Source organism: Salmo trutta, chromosome 31, assembly GCF_901001165.1.
Source record: "Salmo trutta chromosome 31, fSalTru1.1, whole genome shotgun sequence".
Lineage (NCBI taxonomy): Eukaryota > Metazoa > Chordata > Actinopteri > Salmoniformes > Salmonidae > Salmo > Salmo trutta.
Window position 1 is genome coordinate 15179088 of NC_042987.1, and position 25144 is coordinate 15204231.

Genomic DNA, 25144 nt, shown 5'->3' on the forward strand with positions numbered 1-25144 from the left:
TTTTGACTGGTACTGAATATACTGCAAATTGAAGTGATCACTATAGTCCATTGGTATAAGCTAATTTACATTGTATTATTGCTACATATGCTTCAGGAGTTAATATTTCAACATGATTCATTCTGAACTAGTTAAAAGTGTGTGTTTATAGCCCTTCAAATATTGCAGACTTAAAAACAACTTAAAAATAAACTATGGTTGGGTTAAGGATATGTCTACAGTCTCTGTGTTACATTAAAATTCAAAATAAGAATGCAGAAAATAACTCAAGACTTAAAACAAAATGGATAAAGACAGAAAATACGATCTGAACTGATCTAAAATGGGAGTGTGTGTGTGTGTGGTAGGAACTACATTACAATAAGTGATATTTTGACCTTTCTCAACAATTCATTTGACATCAACTGGTCATAAATGAATAAAACATTTTTTTCTGAAAAGTACAATTTTGTGAACTGTTTTGGAAAATAATAAGAAATATCAAAGCTTGGATCTGTGTTGCTTACTCTAGCGTAGGCGTGTAGGACCAGTAAGGTGTGTAAGGGGCGGGGGGGATACCAGTGCTACTGTTCCACATTCAGTTTGTTATTAAATACTCAGTTCAATAAAAGTGCAACCGTCTTTACTGTGTGGCACTCCACACACACACCAGAGACCTCTTCTCCTTCCACTGCTGCCTCTGACACTCCTCTTCTCACAGACCTGCAGCAGCTTTCATTTCAGCCAGTGAGAACCTCTGGTCCCCGTCTTTGTCATAGCGTTCCAGGCTATGGGGGTCTGGCGTTGCTGTGTCAAAGAATTTCCTCAGGACTTGGTAAGACATTCCCTGAGAGGCGGGGTCGGTACCCGAGCGCTCAAAGAGCTCTTTGAGATCTATTGGAAGTAGAAGAGGTTTCAGGTAATTGTTAATTGACCACAAAATAAAATGCAATCTGACTTTTACAGCTGCATTTCTCCTTGTGTATGTATGCAGGATACTCTGTAAACAAGCACGTTTCCATCCACAGTTTTTATGTGAGTCAAGTCATGCAGTATAAAAAAAAATGACAGGCGTGATGGAAACAGGAAGTGTCGGTACAATGTCAAATGTCGAGAGAGAATTTGAGAGAGAATTTGTTCGTTCGACATGGTGGGATCTGTGTGTCGAAAAAATCATTATGCATCAATTGTCTTGGAAACTCCTTTATGTGCAAATATTGATATCATAAACCATGTTGAAGAAAACTTGGAGTCACAGGATGAAATACTACGTTGTACTACCACTACCGCATGAAACACATTAAGAGTTTATAGACAGATTAAATAAAATGAACTTCATGGTGGTTAAGTGATAAAATGCAATTGTGTTTGTTGTCCATAGCTTATGCCTGCCTATACCATAAAACCACTGCCAACATGGGGCACTCGGTTCACAACGTTGACATTGGCAAACCGCTCGCCCACACGACGCTGTCTGCCATCTGCCCAGTACAGTTGAAAACAGGATTTATCTGTGAAGAGCACACTTCTCCAGTGTGCCAGTGGCCATCGAAGGTGAGCATTTTCCCACTTAAGTCAGTTACGACGGCGAACTCCAGTCAGGTCAAGACCCTTGTGAGGACAACGAGCACGCCCATGAGCTTCCCTGAGACGGATTCTGACAGTTTGTGCATAAGTTCCTCGGTTGTGCAAACCCAGTTTCATCAGCTGTCCGAGTAGCTGGTTTCAGAAGATCCCACAGGTGAAGATGCGGGATGTGGAGGTCCTGGGCTGGCGTGGTTACATGTGGTCTGCGGCTGTGAGGCCGGTTGGAGGTACTGCCAAATTCTCTAAAACGACATTGGAGGCGGCTTATGGTAGAGAAATTAATATTCAATGCTCTAGTGAACATTCTTGCAGTCAGCATACCAATTGCACTCTCCCTCAAAACTTGAGACATTTGTGACATTGTGTTGTGTGACAAAACGGCATGTTAGAGTGGCCTTTAATTCTCCCCAGCACAAGGTGCACCTGTGTAATGATAATGCTGTTTAATCAGCTTGTTAATATGCCACACTGGTCAGGTGGATAACCTTGTACTTTTCACACCATACATTTTCCTTAACACCCAAAAGTACTCATTTCATTTTGAATGCTTAGCAGGATAGGAAAATGCAACTTACACACTCAAGAGAACATACCTGGTCATCCCTACTACCGCTGATCTATCGGACTCACTAAACACAAATACTTTGTAAATTATGCGTTGGAATGTGCCCCTGGCTAAAAAAACAACATGCCGTCTGGTTTTCTTAATATGAGGAAATGGAAATGATTTATACCTTTAATTTGGACACTTAAGTATATTTAAAACCAAATACTTTAAGACTTTTACTCAAGTAGTATTTTACTGGGTGACTTTCACTTGAGTCATTTTCTATTAAAAATCCATAGCAGTCTAAGCCCTGTCTAATCCAGGGGAGAGGGGTTCTACTAATGAGCTATATGGAAGCGTATTATGAAGGTCATAACAAGGATCATTTTGAGATTTGATTTAGAATTTAATAATATGAAGAAAAAAAAACAATGTTACAATGTTGGCCTTACTTACTGTTTTTTGAATTTTAAAATATAAACTTTTTCCATTAGCCCATACAAACACATAGAACAACAGATAGCCCCCCCACCCAAAAAATCAAAAGGATGTTTATTCTGAAGTGTCTGAGAGATGCACATTTTGGGGAATATTCAGAGGTGGAAACTTTCCATGGGAATTAATGGAAATATATGCAAATTAATATTAATACATTTAAAATGTAGATTTTTTTTGCATTGGATATACTTATATCATATGGAGAACGAAACATGAAACATTTACCTTATTATAATTAGACATAATTGCAAATGATTAAAACCTTCCAATAGAAATAAAAAAAACAATTTAGTTACAAATTGAACTTTAATTAAACGAGTAGTCTCTTCACATGGGATGATTTCACTGAACAACAAAAGAAAGGGAATATTGAATGATCCCCAATGATCCATCGCATCTCCTAAAAACGTTTTCAACATACATCTGTAAAATGATAGTCTAGAAACTAAAGCTTTGGTTGTCTTCCTCTCAGGCTTCCATGTCTTCTCCCTGGACCTCCTCAATGTCCACCTCTTGAACATAAGACTGAGGTTTCATCTTCACTGTGACTTTCCAACCCTGTTGAGGATGGCATGCTGTCAGCCTCAAAATCTCTAATTTGGCCAGATGGCCACCAATTTTTCAACCCTTGTATTGGTCAGCCTGTTGCATGCTTTGGTGTGCGTGTTCCCAAACAAGGACCAGTTGCACTCTGAGGTGGCTGATGTTGGTGGGATTTGGAGGATGATGAGGCAACAGGGGAAAGAGCCTCAGATCCACAAAGACCCTTCCACCGGGTGGCTGATGAGATATGTTGGCACGACTGCCATATTGCATCTCCATCCCAAAGCCCTTGCTTGGAAGTGTACTTTGCCAGACTGCCAAGAAAGTGGCGAGACACGGTAGTGATGACACCATAGGCCTTGTTGATCTCTGCACCAGACAGGATGCTCTTGCCAGCATACTTGGGGTCCAACAATGGGCTTCAGGCAGAAGTCTTCACGCTTTTTGATGTATTTCATAACTGCAGTTTCCTCTGCTTGGAGCAACAGTGAAGTGAGCAGGGCAGTATGGATTTCTTCTCTTACATCTGCAAGCAGAGTCTGAACATCAGACAGGATGGCATTGTCTCCCTCAAGCCGTGCAATGGCTACTGCTATAGGTTTCAAGAGTTTCAGGCTGCTTACCACTCTCTCCCAAAATACATCATCCAGGAGGATCTCAGCAGACTGTGATATGGCCATTTCTTTGAGAGACTCCTTCCTCTCCAGGAGACTGTCAAACATGATGACACCACCACCCCAACGAGTGTTGTTGGGCAGCTGCAATGTAGTGTTCTTATTCTTCTCACTTTGCTTGGCGAGGAAGACTATTGCTATAACTTGATGACCCTTCACATACCTAGCCATTTCCTTGGCTCTCTTGTAGATTGTATCCATTGTTTTCAGTGCCATGATGTCCTTGAGGAGCAGATTCAATGCATGAGCAGCACAGCCAATGGGTGTGATGTGACGGTAGGACTCCTCCACTTTAGACCAAGCAGTCTTCATGTTCGCAGAATTGTCTGTCACCAGTGCAAATACCTTTTGTGGTCCAAGGTCATTGATGACTGCCTTCAGCTCATCTGCAATGTAGAGACCAGTGTATCTGTTGTGTCTGTGCTCTTGTAGAATACTGGTTGAGGGGTGGAGATGATGTAGTTAATTATTCCTTGCCCACAACCATTCGACCACCCATCAGAGATGATTGCAATATAATCTGCTTCTCGATGATTTGCTTGACCTTCACTTGAACTCTGTTGAACTCTGCATCCAGCAAATGAGTAGATAAAGCATGTCTGGTTGGAGGGGTGTATGCTGGGCGAAGAACATTCAGAAATCTCTTCCAATACACATTGCCTGTGAGCATCTGAGGTGAACCAGTTGCATACACAGCTCGAGCAAGACATTCATCAGCGAGTCAAAAAAACTTGATTCCAAAGAGGACCATGAGCTGTTGCTATCGATAAGGTGTCTGATTCATCATTTTCACCTTGAATAGAAGTAGAGGGAATTTTTGTCAGAGGTTGCTTGTTGTGAGTGCTGAGGGAACTTTATGCACTTGGCCAGATGATTCAGCATCTTTGTTGCATTCTTCACATACGATTCGGCACAGTATTTGCAAATGTACACAACTTTTCCTTCTACATTAGCTGCAGTGAAATGTCTCCACACATCAGATAGCTTGGTCGCAAATGGACAATGACCCCAAATACACCTCCAAAGTTGTGGCAAAATGGCTTAAGGACAGCAAAGTCAAGGTATTGGAGTGGCCATCACAAAGCCCTGACCTCAATCCCATAGAAGATTTGTGGGCAGAACTGAAAAGGCTTGCGCGAGCAAGGAGGCCTACAAACCTGACTCAGTTACACCAGCTCTGTCAGGAGGAATGGGCCAAAATTCACCCAACTTTATGTGGGGAGCTTGTGGAAGGCTACCCGAAACGTTTGACTCAAGTTAAACAATTTAAAGGCAATGCTACCAAATACTAATTGAGTGTATGTAAACGTCTGGCCCACTGGGAATGTGATGAAAGAAATAAAAGCTGAAATAAATCACTACTATTATTCTGATATTTCACATTCTTAAAATAAAGTGGTGATCCTAACTGACCTAATACAGGGTATTTTTACTAGGATTAAATGTCAGGAATGATGAAAAACCGAGTTTAAATGTATTTGGCTAAGGTGTATTTAAACTTCCAACTTCAACTGTACTTGACGGAAGAGTGCGCTGCACATGTAATGGAAGAATGCATGAGGGTTGCAATTCCATTGAACTAGGGATAGTTTAACCAAAAAATGCCACAAAACCTAGAATTGCCTTGTGTATCTCACAAAAAAAGGTTCACTGTTATAAGCTAACTTGTGATAAATTTAAGCAAAATTCCCCAAATTTCCGGGCTTAACATCACATGGAAATTTACCGGAAAGTTTCCAACACGTTGCAACCCTAATAGTGCACTCGGAAAGTATTCAGACCCCTTGACTTTTTCCACGTTTTATTACGTTACAGCCTTATTATAAAATGGATTCAATATTTTTTCCCCTCTCATCAATCTACACACATAATGACAAAGCTAAAACAGGTTTTTAAAATGAATTCATTAAAAACAAAAAAGAAAATGTTATTTACATAAGTATTCAAACCCTTTGCTATATGAAACTCGAAATTGAGCTCAGGTGCACCCCGTTTCGATTGATCATCCTTGAGATGCGTCTACAACTTGATTGGAGTCCACCTGTGGTAAATTCAGTTGATCGGACATGATTTGGAAAGCCACACCTGTCTATATAAGTTGACAGTGCATGTCAGAGCTAAAACCAAGCCATTAGGTCAAAGAAATTGTCCGTAGAGCCCTGAGACAGGATTGTGTTGAGTCACAGATCTGGGGAAGGGTACCAAAAAATGTCTGCAGCATTGAAGGTCCCCAAGAACACAGTGGAATCCATCATTCTTAAATGGAAGAAGTTTGGATCACCAAGAATCTTCCTAGAGCTGGCCGCCCGGCCAAACTGAGCAATCGGGGGAGAAGGTCCTTGGTCAGGGAAGTGACGTCAGGAGGAAACATGAAACCATCCCTACAGTGAAGCATGGTGGTGGCAGCATCATGCTGTGGGGATGTTTTTCAGCTGCAAGGACTGGGAGACTAGTAAGGATCAAGGGAAAGATGAAGGGAGCAAAGTACAGAGAGATCCTTGATGAAACCTGTTCCAGAGCGCTCAGGACCTCAGACAGGACAGGACAACAACCCTAAGCACACAGCCAAAAACCCACAAGAGTGGCTTCGGGACAAGTCTCTGAATGTCCTTAAGTAGCCCGGACATGAACCCGATCGAACATCTCTGGAGAGACCTGAAAATAGCTGTGCAGCGACGCTCCCCATCCAACCTGACAGAGCTTGAGAGGATCTGCAGAGAAGCATGGGAATAACTCCCCACATTCAGGTGTGCCAAGCTTGTAGCGTCATACTCAAGAAGACTCGAGGTGGTAATTCCTGCCGAAGGTGCTTCAACAAAGTACTGAGTAAAAGGTCTGAATACTTATGTAAATACATTTTCCTTTATTCATTTGCAAAAATGTCTAAAAAACTTTTTTTTTTTGCTTTGTCTTTATGGGGAATTATGTGTAGATTGAATTTAATCCATTTTAGAATAAGGCTGAAACGTAACAAAATGTGGAACAAGTCAAGAGGTCGGAATACTTTCCAAATGCAATGTAAATACAAAAGTATGTGGACACCCCTTCAAATTAGTGGATTAGGCTATTTCAGCCACTCGTTGCTGAGACGTGTATAAAATCGAACACACAGCCATAGACAAACATTGGCAGTAGAATGGCCTTTCTGAAAAGCTCAGTGACTTTTGATGTCGTACCGTCATAGGATGCCACCATTCCAACAAGTCAGTTAGTCAAATGTCTGCCCTGCTAGAGCTGCCCCGGTCAACTTTAAGTATTGTTATTGTGAAGTGGAAACGTCTAGGAGCAACAACGGTTCAGCTGCAAAGTGGTAGGCCACACAAGCTCACAGAATGGGACCACCGAGTGCTGAAGCTCGTATCACGAAAAAATCTTCTGTCCTCAGTTGCAACACTCACTACTGAGTTTCAAACTGCCCCTGGAAGCAACGTCAGCAAAATAACTGTTCGTTGGGAGCTTCATGAATTGGGTTTCCATGGCAGATTAGCCGCACACCAGCCTAAGATCACCATGAGCAATGCCAAGCATCGTTTGGTGGAGGAGGAATAGTCTGGGGCTGTTTTTCATGGTTTTGGATAGGCCCCTTGGTTCCAGTAAAGGGAAATCTTAATGCTACAGCATACAATGACATTCTAGACGATTCTGTGCTTCCAACTTTGTGGCAACAATTTGGGTAAGGCCCTTTCCTGTTTGCCCCCACGCATAAAGAGAGGTCCATACAGAAATTGTTTGTTGAGATCGGTGTGGAAGAACTTGACTGGCCTGCACAGAGCCCTGACCTCAACCACATCGAACACCTTTGGGATGAATTGGAACGCCGACTGCGAGCCGGGCATAATCACCCAACATCAGTGTCCGACTTCACTAATGCTCGTGGCTGAATGGAAGCAAGTCCCCGCAGCAATGTTCCAACATCTAATGGAAAGCCTTTCCAGAAGAGTGGAGGCTGTTATTGCAGCAAAGGGGGGACCAACTCCATATTAATGCCCATGATTTTGGAATGAGATGTTCGACAAGCATGTGTCCACATACTTTTAAGAAAGATCAGGAAACATGTTTTTAATTATGATTAATTTTGGCACTAAACTATCTCCATATATACATTTTTCAACTGGTACCGGGGGACCTTTAGACAAGTCTTGTGAGGCCTGTGGGAGCCTCACCTTTCCAAAGAGGGGTCATATTAGTGTGTAGCCCAAACTGTTCAGATGCAACAGACAGAAGTTGGCAGATTTGCTGTTCCCGACTTCAGACAAGTGCCAAGACGCTTGTGGGGGTTGTAGAGCAAAACGGAGAACACCATCTTGTTCGTAATAGTTTGCAGGCCAAACCGTTCGGACACTACATACAATTTTGTGAGAAAGACGATTTTCAGGACGTCTCATGGTCTGAAACACTGCTCTTGCTTTGTCACCTTTCACATCAGATGTGGAAGTGCAACATTGGTGGATGCAGTGGATTGAGACGCATCCAGTTGTTGGGTTCTGAGAATATGAAAATATACTTATTCAGGTAACTGATGGAGTGCTGAGGTTTAGAGGGTCTACACCAGAAGATAATGGTTATTGGAGGAAGGTATATAGTGTGCACAACTAAGCTTGGAATGTGTTGAGTGCAGGGAAGCGATTATATGTGACAGGAGAGAGAGCCATGGATTGGTGATCAAACCAAATGTTATTGGTCACATACACATGGTTAGCAGATGTTAATGTGAGTGTAGCGGAATGCTTGTGCTTCTAGTTCCGACCATGCAGTAATATCTAACAAGTAATCTAACAATTTCACAACAACTACCTTTTACACACAAATTTCTTCAGCCTCCTGAGATGGAAGAGGCGCTGTTGCGCCTTCTTCACCACACTGTCTGTGTGAATGGACCATTTCAGTTTATCCATGATGTGTACGCCGAGGAACTTAAAACTTTCCACCTTCTCCACTACTGTCCCGTCGATGTGGATAGGGGGGTGCTCCCTCTGCTGTTTCCTGAAGTCCACGATCATCTCCTTTGTTTTGTTGATGTTGAGTGTGAGATTATTTTTCTGACACCACACTCCGAGGGCCCTCACCTCCTCCTTGTAGGCCGTCTCGTCATTGTTGGTAATCAAGCCTACCACTGTAGTGTCGTCTGCAAACTTGATGATTGAGTTGGAGGCGTGCATTGCCACGCAGTCATGGGTGAACAGGGAGTACAGGAGAGGGCTGAGAACGCACCCTTGTGGGGCCCATGTGTTGAGGATCAGCTGGGTGGAGATGTTTCCTACCCTCACCACCTGGGGGCGTCCCGTCAGAAAGTCCAGGACCCAGTTGCACAGGGCGGGGGTCGAGACCCAGAATCTCAAGCTCAATGACAAGTTTGGAGGGTACAATGGTGTTAAATGCTGAGCCGTAGTCAATGAACAGCATTCTTACATAGGTATTCCTCTTGTCCAGATGGGTTAGGGCAGTGTGATTGCGATTGCGTCGTCTGTGGACCTATTAGAGTGGGTCTAGGGTGTCAGGTAGGGTGGAGGTGATATGATCCTTGACTAGTCTCTCAAAGCACTTCATGATGACGGAAGTGAGTGCTACGGGGTGATAGTCGTTTAGCTTAATTACCTTAGCTTTCTTGGGAAAAGGAACACTGGTGGCCCTCTTGAAGCATGTGGAAACAGCAGACTGGGACAGGGATTGATTGAATATGTCCGTAAACACACCAGCCAGCTGGCCTGCGCATGCTCTGAGGACACAGCTAGGGATGTCGTCTGGGCCAGCAGCCTCGCGAGGGTTAACACGTTTAAATGTTTTACTCACGTTGGCTGCGGTGAAGGAGAGCCCACAGGTTTTGGTAGCGGGCCGTGTCGGTGGCACTGTATTGTCCTCAAAGCGAGTAAAGAAGTTGTTTAGTTTGTCTGGGAGCAAGACATCGGGGTCCGCAACGGGGCTGGTTTTCTTTTTGTAGTCCGTGATTGACTGTAGACCCTGCCAAATACCTCTCGTGTCTGAGCCATTGAATTGCAACTCCACTTTGTCTCTATACTGACGCTTAGCTTGTTTGATTGCCTTGCGGAGGGACTAGCTACACTGTTTGTATTCGGTCATGTTTCCGGTGGCCTTGCCCTGATTAAAAGCAGTGGTTCACGCTTTCAGTTTTGCACGAATGCTGCCATCAATCCACGGTTTCTGGTTGGGGAAGGTTTTAATAGTCGCCGTGGGTACAACATCACTTGCTAATAAACTCGCTCACCAAATCAGCGTATACATCAATGTTGTTGTTCAACGCTATCCGGAACATATCCCAGTCCACGTGATCAAAGCAATCTTTAAGCGTGGAATCAGATCCTGTTTTTACTGGTGTAGTAGCCTATTTTGAGTGATTTTATTTATTTCTGTATAGACAGGAGTAAGCTAATATTGGCTATTTAATTCTATTTACTTTAGGGAAAGCTTAGCTTCCCCTAGCCTTATGGACACCCCGCCTATGCCTTTTAAGGTGGCGTAAACACAACCAGTCATGTTTTCATCTGATTGTCAAACAATCACTTAAAGGTACTCCTGTAGGCTACATTCTGCGATTGTCATTAGGCCTACACTTGTAACATGAATTGATGCATCCACTGTTGTCCACGCACACCTCGGTCTTGGCCACTCATCTCCGACTTGACAAAATGTAAGTGTTCTCCTCGAACCACAACTCAATTTACAGGGTATACCACACGGTTTCCAGTTCATTCGCACATTTTTCCATGCGGCTGACATACAGTAATGTTAAATAAGGGTGTAATAGCCTATAGTTTTTTGGGCATGTTATATTAATTGTGATAGGCTCATGTTTTACCGGTACGGAGTACCCCCACTATTTATTTTGCCGGGACACCATACCGGACCGACTTACATTCACCCCTGCTCAACTATGACAATTGGGTACTTTTTCCACCACTGCGTATGACTAAGATTGTGATGTATGATCACAGATATTAAACTTCATAACTAAAAACGTATCCAATACCTTTCAGAGAGCTGACTCCAGGGAATGACACAGTCTTTGAGCTTTCTGTTCCAGACTCTCTCTTGGTGCGGTTTGGAGTCAAAAACCATGGACGTTTCGTTGGCTTTGAACCTGTGGATTTTTCTGGAGAAAGAACAGGCCAAAGTCATCCAAAAGGTAACATTGTACATCACTGTACTTATTTTTTAATGAAAATGTAATAGACAATTAAGCTTTCTTGTCTTACTTATACCATGTGTAGCTTCTGAAGTTGCTGCTTTAAGTCCATCTGCATTGGTGTCCCTCTCTGTGACCAGGTCCTTTACTGGTTCTGTTGCATCTCCACTGACAGGCAATGGTTCAACTACCTCCACCAGGTCCTTAGAGGTTGAAATGTAAATTTTGTTTTATATACAGTACATTCAGAAAGTATTCAGACCCCTTCCCTTTTTCCACATTTTGTTACGTTACAGCCATATTCTAAAATTGATTGAATACATTTTTCTTCCTCATCAATCTACACACAATCTATACCCCATAATGACAAAGAGAAAACATGTTATTAGAAATGTTTGCAAATTTATTAAAAAGTAAAAAACTGAAATACCTTATTTACATAAGTATTCAGACCCTTCCCTATGAGACTCGAAATTGAGCTCAGGTGCATCCTGTTTCCATTGATCATCCTTGAAATGTTTCTACAACTTGGAGTCCACCTGTGGTAAATTCAATTGATTGGATATGATTTGGAAAGGCGCACATCTGTCTAGATAAGGTCCCAGAGTTGACAGTGAAATGGAGAACCAATATTAAACTCTTTGGCCGAAATGCCAAACGTCACATCTGGAGGAAACCTGGCATCATCCCTACGGTGAGGCATGGTGGTGGCAGCATCATGTTGTGGGGATGTTTTTCAGCGGCAGGGACTGGGAGACTAGTCAAGATCGAGGGAAAGATGAGCGGAGCAAAGTACAGATAGATCCTTGATGAAAACCTGCTCCAGAACGCTCAGGACCTCAGACTGGGGCGAAGGTTCAACTTCCAACGGGACGACCCTAAGCACACAGCCAAAACAATGCAGGAGTGGCTTCGGGACAAGTCTCTGAATGTCTTTGAGAGGCCCAGCCAGAGCCCAGACTTCAACCCGATCGAACATCTCTGGAGAGACCTGAAAATAGCTGTGCAGCGACGCTCCCAATCCAATTTCACAGCGCTTGAGAGGATCTACAGAGAAGAATGAGAGAAACTCCCCAAATACAGGTGTGCCAAGCTTGTAGCGTCATACCCAAGAAGACTCGACGCTGTAATCGCTGCAAAGATGCTTCAACAAAGTACTGAGTAAAGGGTCTAAATACTTTTTGTTTAAAAAAAATATATATATTTTTTTGCTTTGTCATAATGGGGTATTGAGTGTAGATTGATGAGGGGAAAAAAACAATTGAATTCATTTTAGAATAAGGCTGTAACGTAACAAAATGTGGAAAGTCTAGGGGTCTGAATACTTTCCGAATGCACAGTAGATTATTTTTTTTACATTTAAGTGATCATAGCATAATTGATGGTATTGTGATACATGCGAGCACACCTATAAATCATGAACGCCCCAATTTGAAATGCATCTCAACTCCAGTGCAGTAAGAACAGTACCTCTTATCTGGGCAAAAAGCCACTGCTGGCAAGCAGCTCTTTCTACAGCTCATTCTGAATCTGTATCTTATCGGTCTGTGTGCCATAACAGGACTATGTAATCTGAACCATCTGTAACAGGAATTTCAAGGTGAACCAAAAGGAGAGCAATCATTGATAAATTCAATCAGAAATAAATCCGGTTTATTCCAAGTTGCAACAGAGAGACACCTCCAGAACAGAACAAGAAAAAATGTCTAACGAGCCTCTTGGAGACAGGCCATTTACATTCTAATCAGAAAGTGACAAATGTCCTCTAAACCTCAGCCTGAGAAGCTTGAACCATGTACAAAGTCAAAACAAAAGACAATGACTTTGCCAGCTGCCACAAACAATATGGGGCGATTCCACGGCAGGAAGGCCCAAAAATATTTTCCGCCTGTCAGATTGTTGTGGCAAGTCTCACATTGGGAAGAAGGCTATTTGATATGCTTTTTACATTTGTATCACAAACCATATGAGAAAATCATGATGAAAGTGGCCATTTTAGGCCCCTTTTAGACCTATACATGCCTTCTGTAAGACCCTATGATCCGTGAACCATACATGATACAGACATCGTGGTGTCATTATACTCCTTATAGGTGTGCTCTAAAATATGGAGCATGTCTAGATTCTGAAATAAAAAATTTCACAAATGTATTTTACATTAGTAAAAATGTGTATGAATATCTCAAAAGTACCCTTTATGATTTTGTAAATTTTTAGACATGTACTTTAAACAATACTCTACAAGTACATCAAATTATCAGAGTGGGTACTCTGTTACAGTACTTCTGAAGTCATGATACATTTTATGAGCACCACCACAGTGAATGGGAAAATGGATTCAAAGAGAACTCCTTCTACTGGTGATTTGTTGATGACCTATAAATATACATTTCTATGGTGTAGAGTTTCTTTCCAAAACGCAATATATCCATGTTAAGAAATGTTTATTGTTTAAAGAAATGAAAGAGATTGGTGTGTTTTTTCACTATCGAATCATGGCATGGGGTTGTGTATTTGTTTGAAATCATTTCAGAGACAAATACATTTTTTTAGCAAAACGCTATATGTAGCCACCTCACTTTCAGAGAAATAAGTAGTAATGCTAGGTTTTACACAGTCAAATGTAACACATAACTACATTTTTAATAAAGCACTGTAGAAATGATACATTTGACATCGATATTATTATAAATGTTGTATTATTATTATCATCATCAATTACAGTAAGACATTTTAATAATTTAACAGATGCTCTTATCCAGAGGCACTTAGTTTGTGCATTCATCTTAAGATAGCTAGCTGAGACAACTAAATATCACAGTCAAATATACAAATATTCCATTCCAGCTAAACAATGGATATATAGCGTTTTGCAAAAGAACATTATAACACACAATCTATGAATGAAATATCTGAAAACAGTAATATTTTACACATAAATGAAGATACCCATAAGCAATCATTTCTGGTAAAAAAGAACAAAAAGGTGAAAAATGGGTGGATATAGCGTTTTAGAAATAAACTCATCATGTATAAAATGGATCACATCTTCAAAAGTAGCAGAGCACCCACTCTGGAAATGTGACACGTTGAGAGAGTACTATAATGTTCTAAACGACACATCTAAAAAAATAAGATCAACCAAAAAGTACTTTTGAGTTATTCGTATAAATATTTGTAATGTTGAATACATTTTGAAGTCTTAAATTACTGAATATTTATTCATTGTAAATATTCCCATTACACCATCAATGCCATTACTCACACTGTGTGGTGTTGTCTGGGGAGAGCCCTGCTCCATGGAAGACACCCTCTGAGTGAGGTTGGACACAGCGGTTTGGAGATTCTGGATCTGGTCACCAGTCCAGGAGTGGTACAGCCCTTGGGTCTTGTTAACCTCGCTCACAACCTCTCTCAGGTGAGTTACATCCTGTAAGAATAACACACAAACAAACAAATATATATTATTTCTTAATCTGATTGATGGACATATGTGTTAAAAATGAATTTTTGATTAAGGAACTGAACCGTACTACCATCAGTCCAGTTTGATTAGATAAATATGTAAGAAACTGAATATAAAATGTAAAAGAAACTTAATATAATAATATAAAATCATATTAAATGAACCACGCTCTATTTTATCCCAACAAAGTACTTTTGTGTGAGAAAATGAATCCATGAGAAGAATACTCAGTATTCTACACTTCATGAATGGAATGCTTTGAAAGGGTAAGAGAATGGAGTTGATCAACTGTAAGAGTAGTGTACCAGTACCTGGTTTTGAGCTAATGTTGATGAGCGGTTGCTTGTTTCTTTTTCAACTGAGGCTGTCGATTTCACATTTGGTTCTTTAGCCTCGGCATCCTATTTTGCCCACAGAGAATAAAATAGCAAGTCTTTAGTTGATCTGACAGAAACTGACCCAGATGCACTTTGCAGGCTGGCCTATTTTATATGCCAAAAAAGGGATCAGCACTTGTGCGGATACTGTTAGATTGTTTCATGTAATGTGGATGACGCACGCACACACAGATAATCCCATCCATGCTACACACTGAACATAGGGCCCCATGTTTATTTCACCTATAATCTGCTACAACATTCAAAAGGTGCACAACAAATCAGTGGGGAGAGTTGCTAGTTCTGGCTACTATAACAAAAACAACTAAAAACTGTAGCTAGTTCAATGATAGATTAGTGTACTGACCTCAGTTACTTCTTTCTACTGGTCTAGATGTTGTATAATCTGTCATCTAGTTCATTCTGCAGCTCATGCATTTGGACACTGGTACCGCTAACTGGCTCGGACGAACTAAAAGCAGGCATAGGTTCAAGCTGAAAAGAGTGATGTGTAAAGGAAGCTAGTATTTTTATGTTCTTTACCATGGTCTTCTTTAGCTCGTCTGTTTCTTTCTTGTGGTCCTCAAGGGCCGTCTGCATTGTCTTGACATCATGCTGCACACTGGTTAAAGTGCTGCCGATTGTAGCCACACTCTGCAAATTAAAACCTTTAAGCCTTACTTTCCAGATGCATAAACATTTTTTAATAGCAATATGACAACCCAATAGACCGTGGGTGAATACCGGGCAATATTTATGGGAATAATTGCAAACAAACATGGCAAATACTTCTGAATATACAGTTGAAGTCGGAAGTTCACATACACCTTAGCCAAATACATTTAAACTCAGTTTTTCACAATTCCTGACATTTAATCCTAGTAAAAATTCCATGTCTTGGGTCAGGTAGGATCACCACTTTATTTTAAGAATGTGAAATGTCAGAATAATAGTAGAGAGAATGTTTTATTTCTTTCATCACATTCCCAGTGGGTCAGAAGTTTACATACACTCAATTAGTATTTGGTAGCATTGCCTTTCAATTGTTTAACTCGGGTCAAACATTTCGGGTAGCCTTCCACAAGTTTCCCACATAAAGTTGGGTGAATTCTGGCCCATTCCTCCTGACAGAGCTGGTGTAACTGAGTCAGGTTTGTAGGCCTCCTTGCTCCCACACGCTTTTTCAGTTCTTCCCACACATGTTCTATAGGATTGAGGTCAGGGCTTTGTGATGGCCACTCCAATACCTTGACTTTGTTGTCCTTAAGCCATTTTGCCACAACTTTGGAAGTATGCTTGGGGTCATTGTCCATTTGGAAGACCCATTTGCAACCAAGCTTTAACTTCCTGACTGATGTCTTGAGATGTTGCTTCAATATATCCACATAATGTTCCTCCCTCATAATGCCATCTATTTTGTGAAGTCCACCAGTCCCTCCTGCAGCAAAGCGCCGCCACCCCCGTGCTTCACGGTTGGGATGGTGTTCTTCGGCTTGTAAGCCTCCCTCTTTTTCCTTCAAATATAACGATGGTCATTATGACCAAACAGTTCTATTTTTGTTTCATCAGACCAGAGGACATTTCTCCAAAAAGTACGATCTTTGTCCCCATGTGCAGTTGCAAACCGTAGTCTGGCATTTTTTATGGCGGTTTTAGAGCAGTGTCTTCTTCCTTGCTGAGCGGCCTTACAGGTTATGTTGATATATAGACTCGTTTTACTGTGGATATAGATACTTTTGTACCCGTTTCCTCCAGAATCTTCACAGGGTCCTTTGCTGTTGTTGTGGGATTGATTTGCAGTTCACACCAAAGTACGTTCATCGCTAGGAGACAGAATGCATCTCCTTCCTGAGCAGTATGACGGCTGCGTAGTCCCATGGGGTTTATACTTGCGTACTATTGTTTGTACAGATGAACGTGGTACCTTCAGGCATTTGGAAATTGCTCCCAAGGATGAACCAGACTTGCGGAGGTCTACAATTTATTTTCTGAGGTCTTGGCTGATTTCTTTTCATTTTCCCATGATGTCAAGCAAAGGGGCACTGTTTGAAGGTAGTCCTTGAAATACATCAACAGGTACACCTCCAATTGACTCAAATTATGTCAATTTGCCTTTCAGAAGCTTCTAAAGCCATGACATCATTTTCTGGTATTTTCCAAGCTGTTTAAAGGCACAGTCAATTTAGTGTATGTAAAGTTTTGACCCACTGGAATTGTGATACGGTGAATTATAAGTGAAATAATCTGTTTGCAAACAATTGTTGGAAAAATTACTTGTGTCATGCACAAAGTAGATGTCCTAACCGACTTGCCAAAACTATAGTTTGTTAACAAGAAATTTGTGGAGTGGTTGAAAAATGAGTTTTAATGACTCCAACCTAAATGTATGTAAACTTCCGACTTCAACTGTACATATGAGAAACCTTACTTGTCTCTCTTTTGTGTCTCAATTATGCTTCATATGCTTGCATTCTGTATATTTCACAGAAGTGATCAAGTTTAGATCTACCTTTTGGAGCTCTTCAACTGTAGTTGGAAGGTTGATTAAGTCTGAGGCTGATTTGATGTTGGCCTTTAGATGGTTCACCGCAGTGTCCAGAAAACTGATCTAATGAGAGAGAAGCATTCCAGAACACAGAACATTCAATTACACATGGCAAACAGACTTCCCTTTCACTCTACAATCCGAACCTTGATTTAACCTGCTATGGTGTGAGAGATTTCACAACAATGGGGGTGATAGATGACAAAACAAGATAGTTCTACAGATAACATCACTTTCCCTTTAACACTTTACCTTTCTGTTAATCTCTGTAAGGTTGGACCACAGTTTGTTCAGACCCTTGTCTCCACTTTCAATATCCTCCAGCATTCTCTGCTTTGTCTTCAGATCTTCACTTAGTTTTGGTATTTCATGTGATGACACCTTCTGGCCGGATTCCACTGTAGAGAAAATATGCATAAAAAAAACAAAAAAAAACATACAATGTACTAAAACTGTAGTCACTGAGCTGTGTGATTGTAAAACTCAGCCATAAGCAATGGATGTGCAAAGGTTAGCCTACTACTTATTGCGAAGTAAAGTGGGATAGTGTGTACTATTGTGGCTGAATTCATGCTTGAACTTGAAGGCCTTTTCTAAAGATTGACATGGGACAAATGACAGGTTGCAGTGTTTGTCTGATGGCTTACTTGTATGCAGCTTTTCTTTGAGGGAGTCTAGATCTTCTTTCAGGGCAATCTGCATCCATATCAGTCCGGCACAAGCCGTAACACAGGCAGCCAGTATGATGAACAGGAACAAGGGATAGCAGACATTGCAGCACTTCACGTAACTTCTTCTATGTAGAATGAGAAAGTTTTTATTAATATTTTACATTCACAAGCTTTATGCATCATAGCCAAATAATGGACTAAAGGAGCCTAACGTTACTCCTTATAGTCCAAGGACCTTACACGTTCTGTTCAGAGGTGAATTGGCTCCATCTAAACGTGAATGGATTCTCAATTCCGATACGGTTCTAGAAACATAAATCCCTCTACTTTCATATCACATCAAAATTATTTCACAAATGCAAAGTACACACTTACTGTACACTGTTTTAACACAGTGACAACATGCTTGTGGCGTCCGTCTTCCATTCGGAGACACAGATAGCTCATTAGCATAGTATATGCTGCCATTGTCAATGGAGCAGTCTGTCAACGCTATGTTGGGGGTGCCGCACTATGCCATGTCTACCAGATGCGCATGCGTTTTGCCCTATGTTGTTTTTGCCGGATGTCTAGCCCGCATTTTCCTGTACACGGAGTATATCATTTTCGCCCTGTTCGACCAAAGCTAATAATTAGAACAGATTAAAGTTATTCTCCCATCAAGCTACTGGTTTCATATACTGCAGGGCTACCAACAGACTGGTCAATCAAATCTATTAATAAAGCCCTTCATACATCAGCTGATGTCACAAAGTGCTGTACAGAAACCCAGCCTAATAGCCCAAACAGCAAGCAATGCAGGTATAGAAGCACGGTGGCTAGGAAAAACTCCCTAGAAAGGCCAGAACCTAGGAAGAAACCTAGAGAGGAACCAGGCTATGAGTGGTGGCCAGTTCTCTTCTGGCTGTGCCGGGGTGGAGATTATAACAGAAGATGGCCAAGATGTTCAAATGTTCATATATGACCAACAAGGTCATATAATAATCACAGTGGTTGTCGAGGTGTGCACAAGGACACATTACAACAATTAATCTAGTTTGTTTCTATTCTTCAGTCACCCATCTCTAGCAACATTGATAAATTGAACTGGTTGTTCCCATATAGATTACTGACTTCAAATCACTAGCTTGCTAAATTACGTATTCATTTTGCACGCCATTCGGTTGGCTGGTTTCATGAAAACTAGCCAACAGGGCTCACTAACCAAGTGTAGTAATGACGAATTGTCCTAGCGTCATTCTTAACAGACAAATTTCCAGTCGGTCAGCTGGTATTTTCTCATCTCTACCTACACAAAAGTCATCATCATTTGGCCTCTGTATGGTGCCAACCCATTGGAACTTTTACGAACTTCCATTTGTACCACTGCATGGTAATGCAACTCACAACTTGAAAGTATTGAACGCTTGCGGTACACTGAACCCACCACAGCCTAGTGAGACATCCCTAACTTTGCGGACTGCTCCATTGACAACTCGTGCGTTGCTTCACCGTGTGGTGGTACTATCGGAAGTACACAGACAGACAGACTCCAACTACTGTAGCTAGCTTGAAGCACATGAGCGTCAAGTAAGGAAAATGCTGGCTAGACATCCGGCAAAAGAAAACGCATATGGTGGACAACGGCATACATAGTCCACTCTGCCCTCCGTCTGTTTTCGTAAACAAAGCGCTGTAACATGGTAACATGGAAATATGACCGTGTGGGAACCTTAACCTTATAAAAAGGTATATATATATCAATTTAGCCTTTTTAAACATTTGTTTTATTATTTCTCACTGATATGAAAAATAAGGTCCGCAAGTGACGCGTGTTAATGTTCAGGCCGAGCGTCAGGGCTCGACAAAACTTCCCCGTACAGAAGAAGCCTTCGTCCAATGACTTGTGTAATGTAAATGGAACAAAGAGTCATGATCAAGGAGGGCTACATGCATCATTGATAGACCTATGTGACCTGTTTCAAGAAGCTAGGCGTATGTGTTTTTTTGGACAAAAATGCCTTCTGGAACATGTTAACTTTCATCTGCCTTAATATCAAACTTGTATGCCATCTGGTAATACGAATAAAACAGAATTACGAGCCTAGTTGGTTTAGCCACAGAAAAAGACAGGAACCTTCCTGCTAGCCATGATTGGCTGAGATAATGGATGGGCTTGGACATGCCGAGAGATGAGTTTGGATTGGTCTGCCACGTAGCACGCTTCTGTCTATAACATGAGCTGCTCAGCATGTGTAGATAATCCTTGCTAATGTGGCCTTTTTGAAAGATATAACGTTAGCCATGGAGAACTGCAAAGGTGTTGCTATGGATCAACTGCCCAGAATTTAGCAGGCGCTATCGACAAAGATCAGTGGGAAAACATTGTGATGGACTACTTTTTGCACACGGTCACTGTGAACCGGAGTGACTTGACACAACGGGCCAAACAAGCAGTTGCTAGTTACAAACCAAACGGAAAGACGTTCTGCCGTGGAGCGTTCATCCATGTATACGGGTAAGAGTCTAGCTACATTTCATATATTATATGTTTCTAATTTTGTCAGAAAGTTGTTTTCATTGCAAGTTAAAGCGTAGTTTTAGAGCTTGCTGGCTCGCTAGCTAACGTTAAGTGTATGATCTGTGTAGTAATATTATTTGTATCTCAGTAAGCCATTTGCATTTCTAGTCATTGCCTAATGTTAGCTAGCTAGCTAACATTGAACTTAGCTAATCAACTAAAGTCAGAATGTACATTAGTTTCATCTTTTTTCCCTACCCTTGCCACACTTGTTAGATATTATGCATATTGACAGCTTGATATCAAACGTCCTCGCCATGTGATTTATCATAGTAGCAGGAAGCAGATATCTAATTGATCAGACTCTAAACATGCAAGGAAAAGTGATCGGTGAAATTATGAAGCGAGTGGTACAGGACAAATACAGCTTCACTATATCCAATCAGAGCAGCAGGATCAATGTACAGCCCGCCCTTCTCTTTGAAGACAGGCAAACTAGACAGTTGCGTTTTGACCACGCACATGACTGACTTAATGACAGTACAGTTTGGTTTAGAAAGTCTGACTGACACGAGAAACATGCTTGCTGGCACCCACATTTTTTATTTTTTTTATCATAGATAATAAAAAAATATATATACTTGGATCATAATCGTATCCAGAAAATTGTCCAAATCCGTTACGATACTGGTTTTGTCTGACTACTCGGCACACCCCTAGTGTCTGGGTAAGCATCATCTAATAATGATAGAAATTGTCCAGATAAAAATATTGTATTTTTGATATTGCTACTACGCAAATAACCATTTCACTGTACTGTTTCCACCTCTATATCCTATGAATGTGACAAATAAACTTGTGAAGAACAACATGACCTGCACCAAAGTCAGATTAGGATATAGGACTAGATAAAGTGTATTTTTATCTGGAGTTTTTTCTCATTGTAGGCTACTACTTTCACCACTTTTAGTCTTGAAATCTTTGGTTGTTTATTACACTACCTTACTCACTCTATTTAGCATATGGGCTCACATGTGAATCTTTGAAGAGATGGGTGGGGCTAAGGCTTTAGAGTGTGTGAACTAGAAGAAGTCGGCCGATTATGACCCAAAAAAAGCCGATACCAATTAACCGGACAATTTTTATATATATAAAATAAAAAACACAGTGTGGGAGAAGAAAGTAAAAGTGCAATGTGCCATGCAAAAAAAGCTAACGTTTAAGTTCCTTGATCAGAACATGAGAACATATGAAAGCTGGTGGTTCCTTTTAATATGAGTCTTCAATATTCCCAGTTAAGAAGTTTTAGGTTGTAGTTATTATAGGACTATTTCTCTCTATACCATTTCCATTTCATATACCTTTGACTATTGGATGTTCTTATAGGAGCTTTAGTATTGCCAAGCCTATCAACTCCCGAGATTAGGCTGAAGTCATAAACAGGCTGTGCATCCCAGCATTGCTAAAAGCTGCTGTTTGAATGAATGCTTACGAGCCTGCTGCTGCCTACCACCGCTCAGTCAGACTGCTCTATCAAATAACAAATCATATACTTAATTATAATATAATAAACACACAGAAATACGAGCCTTTGGTCATTAATATGGTCAATTCCGGAAACAAAACGTTTATTCTTTCAGTGAAATACAGAACCTTTCCGTATTTTATCGAACGGGTGGCAGCCCTAAGTTTAAATATTACTGTTACATTGCACAACCTTCAATGTTATGTCATAATTATGTAAAATTCTGGCAAATGAATTAGTCTTTGTTAGGAATAAATGGCCTTTCAACAGTTCATGAGCCAGGCGGCCCAAACTGCTGCATATACCCTGACTCTGCTTGCACTGAACGCAAGAGAAGTGACACACTTTCCATAGTTAATACCGCCTGCTAACATGAATTTCTTTTATCTACATATGCAGGTTTAAAAAAATATGCTTGTGTATTGATTAAGAAATGCATTGATGTTTATGGTTAGGTACATTTGTGCAACGAATGTGCTTTATTCGTGAATGCGCTTTTGTTAAATCATCAAGTTGAAGTAGGCTGTGATTCAATGATAAATGAACAGGCACCGCATTGATTATATGCAATGCAGAACAAGCTAGTTAACCTAGTAATATCATCAACCATGTGTTGTTAACTAGTGATTATGTGAAGATTGACTTTTTTAAGATAAGTTTAATGCTTGCTAGCAACTTACCTTGGCTCCTTGCAGCCACAAGGTCCTTTTGATGCTGCACTCACGTAAAAGGTGGTCAGCCTGCCACGCAGTCTCCTCGTGGATTGCAATGTAATCGGCGTCAAGTTATGAAAACTTGAAATCGGCCCTAATTAATAGGCCATGCCGATTAATCGGTCGACCTCTAGTGTGAACGATGCTGAGCAGGTGTAGACAAAGAGCACTTTTTTTATTTAACTAGGCAAATCAGTTAACAACTCATTCTAAATTTATTTATTTTTTATTTCACCTTCATTTAACCAGGTAGGCTAGTTGAGAACAAGTTCTCATTTCCAACTGCGACCTGGCCAAGATAAAGCAAAGCAGTGTGACACAGACAACACAGAGTTACACATAGAATAACATGGAATAAACAATAAACAAGCCAATAACACAATAAACAAGTCAATGACACAGTAGAAAAAAAGAAAGTCTATATACAGTGTGTGCAAAAGGCATGAGGAGATAAGGCAATAAATAGGCCATAGTAGCAAAGAATTACAATTTAGCAGATTAACACTGGAGTGATAAAAGAGCAGATGATGAGATACTGGTGTGCAAAAGAGCAGAAAAGTAAATAAAAACAGTATGGGGATGAGGTAGGTAGATTGGGTGGGCTATTTACAGATGGACTATGTACAGCTGCAGCGATCGGTTAGCTGCTCAGATAGCTGATGTTTAAAGTTGGTGAGGGAAATATAAGTCTCCAGCTTCAGCAATTTTTGCAATTCGTTCCAGTCACTGGCAGCAGAGAACTGGAAGGAAAGGCGGCCAAATGAGGTGTTGGTTTTGGGGATGATCAGTGAAATATACCTGCTGGAACATGTGCTACGGGTGGGTGTTGTTATCGTGACCAGTGAACTGAGATAAGGCGGCGCTTTACCTAGCATAGACTTATAGATGACCTGGAGCCAGTGGGTCTGGCACGAATATGTAGCGAGGGCCAGCCAACTAGAGAATACAGGTTGCAGTGGTGGGTGGTACAAGGTGATTTGGTAACAAAACGAATGGCACTGTGATAGACTGCATCCAGTTTGCTGAGTAGAGTATTGGAAACTATTTTGTAGATGACATCGCCGAAGTCGAGGATCGGTAGGATAGTCAGTTTTACTAGGGTAAGTTTGGCTGCGTGAGTGAAGGTGGCTTTGTTACGAAATAGAAAGCCGATTCTAGATTTGATTTTGGATTTGAGATGACGGCCTACCCTGGCCAAACCCTAACGATTTTTTTTTTTTGTGCCACCCAATCACTGCCGGTTGTGATATAGCCTGGAATCAAACCAGAGTCTGTAGTGACGCCTATAGCACTGAGATGCAGTGCCTTAGACCGCTGCGCCACGAGTAGGTGTACCAACACATTTAAGGGACATTTTCTCAAAAGTGGGGTTACAAGTTTATCAACTTTCACATTGTTCCTCAAATGCAGTGTATTATTATATATCGTGTTGTAGCTCTGAGTCTCTACTTTTATCATATGTAAAAATAAAAAAATAAACGATTTAAAATGTTGCTACATAAGACCGAATTGAGGCAGTCAGTCACATATTTGGAATTGACGTTGCGTCAGCGGGAAATACACAGGGGCTAAGTAGCTAGATCGATCACTTACTTTCCAAAAGCAGCGACAGTACCAAGGTTGCTGAATTCATCATCATCTGAGCTTGATTCGGATTCTGAGTCTAGTGGAGGCTCGGTTCTGAGGAGCCTGTGACCGGACCCCTTTTTGGTTTTCTTCCTTTTACTGTCCCCAAGTCCGATCAATGCATCGAGTTCTTTCCTCTTCTTCATCCTCTTCTGTGGGGTCAGCGAACCCGCTGAGCCCGACTTAAAACCGACCAAATCCAACGTTTTATCCAGTTTGGTTGTTGTATAAAGTCCTCTAGGTAGCTAGTCAGTGCTACAGTTGATTATCTGATAAGGCTTGTTGTTAGCCAACTAGCTAGTCGCTTGGCTAACTAGCTACCTGGCTAACGTTAGCTAGCTAACGTCGTAATTTGAAACTACTACCATGAGCTACCAAGCATGTAGCTAAGCTTGTTAGACAGCTAGCATGATATTTTGAAAGCTCGTTGTACTGGGTCAACGTCTAAAATAGTGAGCAACCCAGCTAATAGCTAGCAGCTATTTTGACACTGGCCGCTCAACCCACCGCCCAAGGCACAACCAGAAGTTAAAATGGCGATTTTGAGATAGCTACTGAGCGAAAGACGGTATACAGTGTAAGCTGTACATCAGGTTACTTTTAGTAGCACTTCCAAGACAGTATACATCTAACCAAAATGGTTTAAATGTCTGTGCAGCCGTAAATGCATCTGACGCGCTAATAATGTTGTTTTGATGTTGAACATCTGACAGAGCCGCCCACACTGGCAGCTTCCTTGATGTTCTTCTTTG

General features: G+C 41.1%; 1 protein-coding gene across 3 annotated transcripts; it reads right to left on the bottom strand.

Annotated features, from left to right (window-relative positions):
• Window positions 1–25144, bottom strand: LOC115169618 (EF-hand calcium-binding domain-containing protein 14). 3 transcript variants are annotated; one of them, XM_029725421.1, is made up of 10 exons: window positions 24360–25144; window positions 18005–18150; window positions 17610–17755; window positions 17322–17420; window positions 15356–15466; window positions 14747–14836; window positions 14235–14399; window positions 11040–11172; window positions 10814–10936; window positions 1–873 (listed from the first exon to the last, which is right to left on the bottom strand). In XM_029725421.1, exons 1-10 carry the CDS (start codon window positions 24536–24538, stop codon window positions 695–697), a joined length of 1371 nt encoding a protein of 456 aa, XP_029581281.1. In that variant the 5' UTR covers window positions 24539–25144; the 3' UTR covers window positions 1–694. The 3 variants fall into 3 exon arrangements, with proteins under 3 accessions (XP_029581281.1, XP_029581282.1, XP_029581280.1); XM_029725422.1 differs by having other exon boundaries at window positions 11046–11172; window positions 18005–18153; XM_029725420.1 differs by having other exon boundaries at window positions 18005–18153; window positions 24360–25143.